Genomic DNA, 9,446 nt, shown 5'->3' on the forward strand with positions numbered 1-9,446 from the left:
GTAGCCAGGCGGCATGGTACTTAAATGGTGCAGACACCCTCAATGCATGAACAGGAGAAATACAGGATACATGAGAAGCTTGGTGCCGTACACATTTTATTAAACCCATATATCAGTTACAAGTCCAGTTATTTACAGTTCATTAGCACATGCACAGTGATTGAAAGGGGGATGCATGCTCATTAAATAATGAAATGCTTACATCAGAAATATTCACTAACAGAGGCACCATTGTGACAAATGTCAATTTCCAAGCAAATGAGCAACTTCATATTCGTAGCCCACAACAAAAACACCTACTCGGTAGAGACAGGCTGCTTTCAGAGTGCCTGAACTGCTTATGCTGGTGTCGTAAGCACAACATGCAATATACAGATCTCTAGCCACACTGTCTTTAACAAACGATCCCATGACGTCTCTTCGTGGCATACAGGTGTTTCATGCTGTACAAAGAAACGGATACATAAATTATATCTCCCATGCTCAACATGAGAAGCGTAATGCAAGCGGATGTATTGCGAGCCCCCTTTTGTCGCAACAAGCACAATTTTCGGCTGCACTATCCATAAAGCAACGGTTACTTATTCTACGCAATGTTCACCTGCCCCACTTCGCAAAGCTTGCAGGGCAGGATGTGGGAGGGCAATTTTATTACACACTATGTACAGTGTGCACCATAAGTTCACCAGCGCACACACACACGCAGATACGTCGTTCGTCTCCAGCCGCTGCAATATTCACCACATGTTGTAGTCGACCTCGTCATTATCGAAGGCCAGGAAGAAGCCAAGGATGGTGATGAACACAACGACGTTACCCGCAAGTACTAGGCCGCAGGCACTCCACTGTATCTGCATTAAAAGTAGGGTTTTTTTTTTTTTTCAAAACATAAAAGAAGTAATAAAAGCACTAGCTCCTTGTAGCAGTAGTGCTTACTATGACTCTCTGTGAAACAATCATAAACCTGCACTGAGGTGAACGAACTTGAGCAATGCTAGAGGCAAAAAAATGAACAACAGGACAAAAAAGAGGAAGAAGGTTTGGTGTTCTGATGCTTGTCTGCACATCGCAATGGACATTTTCTGCAAGTGACACCATGTGAAACAATGCAACTACTACTGTACATAATGTACTGTCACTGGTTTACAGTTAAACAAGACCAACAGTAAAGTCAAAGAAACTTTGTAATTATATTAGTGATTCTGTACTTTCAACAGGTTGCACGAAAGAAGCTTGCAACTGATCCAACACATAGAAGCCTCTGCAGTTACCGATGCCGTTCACGCATGCCGAATGAAAGCTGTATGAATTAATAGCCCTCAAGGCCACCAACTCTGCTGTACGCAAAGCGTACTTACTGAGCCTCATGCAAAATGAAACCGTCTTACCTAAAAATTAAAGACAGTTCCACGCTTGTGAAATCTGAGGAAACAGTGGCGCTGTGGTTCCCCTGTGTTTTGCTTGTGATGTTCTTTTGTGTATCTGTTCTTTTCTTGTGATTATCTGTTCTTTTCATGTGAGCATCTATTCCTTTGTTATGATTATCTATTCTGTTGAGTAATTACTGGTTTCGTGTGATTATCCTCTCAATTTATTGCCTAATGTTCATTACTCCAATCTTGTCATTTGTAATTTTTATCGTTGCGTTGAGCTAGGATCTGCGGTTCATGTTTCCCTAGCGCAAAGCGAGGGATTATTCACTCTTTGATGGCACTGGCGCTCCCGGGCGAGCGAGTACTGACATTCTAGCAATTCGGCATCCGCTGTTTCTGGGGCGGGTACAAGCTAGAGTTCGCCGGCGAGCGCACTGGGACCTCCTAACCGTTCGGCATCCATGGCGTGAAAGGCCTTCCGATAGGCGCACTTTCTCTTATATGACCCTCCTCCTCTCCCCGCACTACCTGGTGCACGCTCCCTCACGGATGCCCGCTGTGGCGGTGGTGCCATCTGTCAGCCCAGCGAGGAACCTTCGCCTGGCGTGAGAGATGCGCACACTGAATGACACTGACTATGAATCGACATTGAATGAGTGGTGACATTGACAGTGAATGGACATTGCAAGCCCCTAAACAGCCCCGCTGTTAAAAATAATCTTCCCATCAACTTCTACACCTAGCCATTCCATGAGCCACTCTTCACCTTCCTGTCGTAGCCTTGTTATACCATTGTCCCTTTGATTTTTAATCTATGGATGCAGCTACCTTTGCATGCAAAGGAGCATCACGCAGGTGAGAGCAGAGTGCCTCGTCACTGTGGGTGAACTGCCAACAAGGTGACATGACAGAATTGGCTTTTCATTGTACGAGATCCTTGCAAACCAAATCTGCTTGCCTTGATCTTGTGCTCCCGGTAACTTAACAAGCCAATTTTCTCTGTTCTAATCCCAGTTTGACAGTCCCATACCTGCCAACTTGTGAACATTAAGATTCGTAAAAATCCTGCAGACAAGGCACCAAGGGTGGAATGCGGGAATAGCACACATTTTTTAAGCTTTCCCTGAGCAGATGCCTCTTGCGGGATATACATATGCACTTTTTTCACAATGATTTACTATTATACATAGCAGACAAGAAGCAGCAAACTTTGAACAGAGAATATTAACAAGCAACACACTGTTTTTAGATCACAATGACATATTTAACTGGATTTGCTGTTGCCAATTTCACCTGCTTCAAGTACTGTAAAAACCCGCATATAATACAAGGTTTTTTTCCTATTATTAGCGTCCCAAATTCTCATCTTGTACTATAAGCGGATCCAAACGAAAATTTAAGTCGGGAATTTGGGCTAGAAGTTTTGGTTTCATTATTACTGCGTGGCTATGGCTTAGCTTCCTTATTGCTGCGTGGCTACAACTTGGTTTCGTTATTGCTGCGTGACTACAGCATCGTTTCTTTATTGCTGAGTGCGCACCTTGGTAGCACACGTTCAAACCACACTTCGCCAAGTGCATCTTTTTTTATTCCACATTGAACGATCAAGATGTCCGGACCACGAAAAGAGCACTCGGCAACAGTGCGGCTGGGAGGCAGTTTGGCGTCAACAAGGGAAGCATTAGTATGCACCGAAACGCGAAGAAGCTTTCGCGGCCCAAACAGTGGGACATTCCCGGAAATCGAACTCGCCCCGACGGAGTTTATACGCCAACAGTGAGCCGGACATCTAGCTGTGAGCGTCAAGCTTATGCAGGCAAAAGCTATGAAGCTTGCAAGAGAAAAATTGCTACCGAGCTCCGCCTTCAAAGCGAGCAAGCACTGGATTTATCGCTACATGTGCCGCGCTGGATTCGGCAATCAGCAATGCTGACCACACGCCAGTTTATCTGGACAGGCCATCGCCCTTCACCGTGCACGAAAAGGGCTCTAAACAAGCTTATGTCCGGTCCACTGGCAACAAGAAAATGCAAGTTACCGTCATGTTGTCGTGCATGGCAGACGGGCGCAAGCTCCCGCCCTATGTCGTCTTCAAGCGCAAGGCACTGCCTAAAGGTGAGGAGCTGCCAAAAAATGTGGTCGTGAGATGCCACGAGAAAGGCTAGATGAACGAGAATCTTGTGCTCGACTGGATAAAGTCAGTCTGGTGCAGGCGGCCCGGCTCACTGTTGTCGTTCCCGTCCATCCTCGTGCTGGATGGATTTCGTTGCCATTTGGTCGACTCAGTGAAGAGGCTGTTGCATGAATCCGGCACTGAACTCGTCGTTATCCCGGGTGGGATGACATCTCAGCTGCAGCCTTTAGATGTTTGCGTGAACAAGCCGTTCAAGGATGCGGTCAAGCAGTGTTATGCAAATTGGATGCGCTCAGGTGAGCCTGTAGTTACGCCGACCGGGCGGCTGAAGCAGGCTTCGCCAACCACGCTATGCAAGTGGATTGTGGACGCATGGGCCAGCAAACCAGAGGACCTTGTACGTCACGCATTAAAGAAGTGCGGCATCTCGAACACGCTCGATGGCACGAAGGATGACTACCCCAGGGAAGATAGTCCGACAAGGAACTATCCGAAGAGAGCGCAGCTAAGGAAGACAGTGATTGAAGTGCGGAGTGCAATTTAAATAAATGTTTTCCTCGAGTTTTCCTAACTCATATTACATGCGGATAAAGCTTTTTTTTTTTTCCATTTTGCGTCCCAAAAATTTCCCCTCTTACTATATGCAGGTTTGTATTATACGCGGGTTTTTACGGTAAATTTATGAAACATTCAGCAGAGTTGGCAGGTATGCAATCACATCTTTCCATTTGGGGAGTATGGCCACCTTATCAATAAAATTTGTCTCGTGTGCACAAAATGTTTGTGTGCCAGAGGAAGGAATCTCCTACCACGGCGTGGGGTGCTGAGGGTGACCGTGCCAACACCAGGGGCAGGCCAAAGGCCGAGATGACGATGCCGGTGGTGATGAAGTAGGCCAGCTCCTGCGCTGCGCTTGAGCTCGCCACATCCTCTTTGAAGCGGCGCGCTATCAACGTGGGCAGCGGCGACAGCACGTAAAACAGCACCACGAAGAAGGGGTACCAATTGCTGCACATTACAATTGTACCACATGTCTCAATCCAGCTCTGACAGTGGCATGTCCTTATTCTGATACATTTGAACCTTGGTAATAACAAACACAAATATAATGAAGGGCGTCCATAATGTTTCTAGCCAATATCGGCACATAACCAATACATGCTTATAATGAAGCTACTATCATGTCGGATGCGACTTATAAGAAGATTCAACTGTAGCCATTCAATCCATTTAGTATATGGTCGCCCATACTGAAGGGCTGCAGCTAGATCATTATCTGCACACAGAGGCATGCTGCAAGAGGATAGCCACTTCAAGCAACATTCTGTGTCTCATTTAGCAGTACCACTGCCACCTGCTGCAAATGTGAAACTGAATTTCCATGTAACAACCTTAAACGCCAACTGCAATGGAATGTCACTTCTGCTAAATTGGTAATAAGTGAGTAGTACGTATGAAGCAATCATGGAAATGCTGGAGGGCTGGTAATTGTTTTGTTTTCTTATTATCAGCCTTTACATAGCACATAAGCAAAGAACACATGAATCTCGTGGTCAGCGGATATGTCGCAATTCCCAGCACGTTGCCTCCGAAATTTTACGGCACGCCACAAGCAGCTGTGGGCGGCACCCAACCTTCGAGGTCATGCCAAAGAATCGGGAGCTCCGAGTCATGTGTTGCCTCCAGCAAGCAGTAATGGCATTTTCTCCGGTTTTGGTATAAAAACTGTGTGAATCCGCAAGTTTTCTGAGACGCATCTGCTCACACTTCAAACATAAAATATTGCATAGAGGCTACTCTGTACCTACAATATATGAAACTGGGGCTTTTATGCAGCCTAGCTTTCTCTGCAGTTGGCCTTTAATAAACAGCAGCATGAAATACCAAAGAGGCCCATCAGCCTCATTGACTATGGCCGTGAATGGCACACAAAGACTGCAAGCTTTAAATTACGCTCTCTTACGAGAAGCAGAAGACAAACGGTTATTAAAAGCCAGCCCTCATCCAGTAGAGGTACGTTTTTGTCACTCAAAGAATAATCCACATATTCAGAAATGCATCTTAACTTTAAGCCCACACTTGACTTGATCTAAATGATGCCTGGCGTGAACGTGCCCAAGATGCTCATTGTGTTTGTTTCAGCAAGTCCACAACAGGCATTATTTAGATCAAGTCGAGCATGGGCTTCAAGTTAAGATGCGTTTTAATATGAAGGTCAGCCTTGGTTTCTTATATTCAACTACAACAAACTCAATGTTCTTGTGCAACACAACATTTCTCGTAGGATAATGTAAAACAGAGAAGCAAGACAGAACCATAACTTTAAGATAATCTTGTTTATGAAGGTTGCCTTGCTGCTCGGGGCAATAAGAGCTCTACACACTTTGTTTGAACAAAGCATTACAAGATGTCACCACCAGTACTGCAGCCTCACACTGATATTTCAGGCAGAGCTGAACCTTCAGTATGGTAAGCAAGCTGAATATGCAAAGCAGTCCACATGAAAGCTTTAAGTTTATTTTTCTGCACGCAGCATATTGAGGACAAGGCAGTAACTTGCAAAATAATAATAAATTACAAGGACAAGCCAACACACTCTCACTACAAACATGGCAACTAATATACAAGATACACATGGTAAACGATCCCACTGCTTGCTGCAACAATAATTCTAGAAACATTGATGATCACTGATGGCTTTTAATGGCACCAGGACATTTCAGTCAAACCGGATTGTGGGGCTTAACATCCCAAGGGCATGTTCCAATTCAGCAGAGACAGTCTATGTTGACAGCTAATAAGACAGCTTGAAGCCCAAGTAATAAAACGCATCTGGAATACATCTCTGTGACTTGATGCTGTCTCGCATCAACAAGAAAAAGCTAAGGAAAGCACATAGCGCTAGTGTTTAACTTTATTTTTTCATGTGCAAACCTACGAGTAGCACAAAGCGTGACAAGCACAGCCCGTCCACAACGTAGTGGCAATCGTGTCTGCCAAGTATCAAATGGCTGCAACGTGCAAAAGCAGCTGAAATTTCAAATGAAGCCTTGCGCGCCCTTTCCCTCGAGGGCATCCCGCTTCTGGCCACAGAGTCAAGGTCACATGCACAAATGCCTCCATGCAAGACTTGCAATGTCGCTGAATAGGGCATGCGACTTCGATAAACCATGCAATACAGAACGCACAATATCGCCCCTGGAAGTGCACCATGCAGCAATAACAGAAGAGAAAAAGAAAGAAGGGTAACTGTGCTCGCACCACAGATGGGACCTGGCCCCTCGACTCAGATGTGAGAGAAGGCAGAGAAGCAAAGTCGCTTGCAGATGCTAGTTGAGGCAGGAGAGAGTGCTGGCAATGCAGCATTTCATTTCTCCTGCCTCTTTTAATAATGAACTAAATATAAAAAAGATCCTTGTGGTAAAACACTCACTAAACGGCGCCTCACAACTTTCAGTACGTAACCAAAATTTCCGATAGGGCCTGGTGAGGGGCTCTTTAGAGCATACCCAAATCGTTTTGAGGGGCTTCTGCAAATGCACGCACAACTTCTTAATTAATCCTGGAAAAAAACTGTGAAGTATGTTATAAACAAATACGCCTCGGTCTTGTGAAAAAGTATGAGATTAACATGATACCAATTATAGTCATGCAATAAAATTCTGCTTATATAAGTGCCTGGTGTGTCTCTGGCATTTTTTATACTATATTGCCCAGAGCAACTTCACATCACGATAATTAACTTTTACCAGCCTTTGCACTGGTAAGTCAGAGCTAAAAATTAAATTCTGGGGTTTTACATGCTGAAACCATGATCCAATTACGGGGCACACCGTAGTTGGGGATTCTGGATTAATTTTGACCACCTGGAGTTCTTTAATGTGCACCTAAATCTAAGCACACAAGTGTTCTTGCACTTTGGCCCCCATCGAAATGCGACCGCTGTGGCCAGGGTGATACCTGTGACCTCGAACTCAGTTGTGCAACACCACAGTTGCTAATCTACTGCAGCAGCTGGTAAAGTTGGATTTATCGGAGCATGGTGTAATGTTGGAATCGCTGCCTGATAACAGCGGCCACCAGTGCTCCCTCAACCGATTGACTGCAATGCTTCCTACAGAAAGACAAGTGCCGATTTGCAATCTGTTCTGTGAAGCTGGAGTGCATTGTGTTTTGGCTTGTGGAATCATACAGTATTCCATTTCTCACTCACCTGGGCTGTGGCAGGGCACATCCCAGCACTAGTAGGGTCATGCCCACTGACCCCGAAAAGGCAAGGGCAACAAGCCTGGAAAAAGAAAAAGCACACACCTCCGTGTACAGCTCGTTCCTCTGCTTTTCTTTTAGTGTTAAAAAAAAACAATCTCCACTAAACCAGACAAATGTTCATAAATGCAGGTAATGGTGCTTAAAAAAGTCATGACACACATATTTTGAACTTGAAGAAATTCTCCCATGCGCTTTGTGTGCATAAAATCGTGACGCTTGGGAAGTGTGAAGGTAGTGAAACAATCAAAAGATATTGTAATTTCATAGTGAAGTTGCTCACGAAATACGGGACTTAGCATCCACATCACTGTGATGTCATAACACAGCAACATCCCTGACATTGTGTAGCAATAACATTATGGACGGGGTTTCTTATAAATAAAAATCCTTTGCAGATGTATGCCAATCTGAGCAAATGATACGTAAAAAAAAAAAAAAGCAAAGCTGTATAAGCGAGTTCTAAGTACTAGGGGTCTGTTTGATGGCTGCTTTTAGTGATGATACATCACCGATGCCCTGGTCACACTCGTGTGGGGCTCCCATGCAGGCTGCGTTGCTGGACCATACAGTCACTTTTCCAACGCCTGCGCCGTACAAACTCCTAGCTGATCACTAACACGTAGCCAGTAAAATATGACATAAGAAACAAGAGTTACAGGTGACCGCATCAATAAAAACCCCATAAGGAAGTTATTTGTTCTAGCGAGATATACACAAGATAAATTTTATGTTAGAATCACTGACAATTCATTTTAAAGCAAAAATGTGGGATTCTGCCATAGGTTGTTTGCTAGCTGTTGATACCAAGCACAGCGTCTTTCGTGAAAGAAAAAGAGTGCTGCATGCATTTCGTCCAGCTGCTCTCGCCCGTAGCAGCGACGGCTATGGCAGGTACGGCACAAAGCAGAGTATCATGTCATGGTGGATCCACCACGTATGCACCAAAACTTAAACTGCTTCATAGAAACAAATGGTACGTAAATTAATTAGGGTACTCTGACGCTTATGAAGGGTTTCGACCTCTATATAATGCAAAAAGAAAATAATTACAAGTTGAAAATATCATGTCGGTACTTCTTCAATAGCGCTGTGCATGCAACTTGCAGAGCTAGCCAGTTCAATTATTTCTTGCAGAACAAGAGATTTTTGGTTATTTTCAACGTAAGTTACCGCTACATTCCCATTTACTAGCTTTCTGCAAATGACAGGCTCGGTGTGTGATGCCAAGCCTTTTACAATGCATTTCCTCAGTTTACAATGCATGCTGCACACAAACACTCATTAACAGTCAAAACTTCCGAAGATGAAACGTTTCTTGGGCTTTTCCCTGCACAAGATCATTTGTATAAGAAAGCGTTGTCCAGTTCGGTGCTTGTTATTTAATCAATGCGCCAATGACAGCTTGGTACATTTGATGACTGAAATGAACGGGACTCTTTCCTGTGGCAATCTGCAATTGTTGCAAGGCGAAATTATTTGCGTCGGCTTTTTTCACTCGCGCTCCTTATGGCCTCCTGTAGTTTCAAAGTAAAAGCCAACGCTTAAAAAGAAGTATCCAGTTTTATGGCAATCTACTTGCCAAAGCAGACACCTGGATACTGCGCACAAGCATCATGATTTAAACAAACAGTCGATAGTATGGGTAGTAGTGTACAGAACAAGCAACAGGT

At 44.4% G+C, this 9,446-nt stretch overlaps 1 protein-coding gene across 1 annotated transcript; it reads right to left on the reverse strand.

Moving 5' to 3' along the window:
* Positions 1 to 76: 76 nt before the first annotated feature.
* LOC142560492 (leptin receptor gene-related protein) lies at positions 77 to 7,838 on the reverse strand. Its single transcript, XM_075672649.1, has 3 exons — positions 7,721 to 7,838; positions 4,317 to 4,515; positions 77 to 851 (listed from the first exon to the last, which is right to left on the reverse strand). Exons 1-3 carry the CDS (start codon positions 7,759 to 7,761, stop codon positions 738 to 740), a joined length of 354 nt encoding a protein of 117 aa, XP_075528764.1. The 5' UTR covers positions 7,762 to 7,838; the 3' UTR covers positions 77 to 737.
* Positions 7,839 to 9,446: the final 1,608 nt, after the last annotated feature.

Source organism: Dermacentor variabilis, chromosome 10 (assembly GCF_050947875.1).
Source record: "Dermacentor variabilis isolate Ectoservices chromosome 10, ASM5094787v1, whole genome shotgun sequence".
Classification (NCBI taxonomy): Eukaryota; Metazoa; Arthropoda; class Arachnida; order Ixodida; family Ixodidae; genus Dermacentor; species Dermacentor variabilis.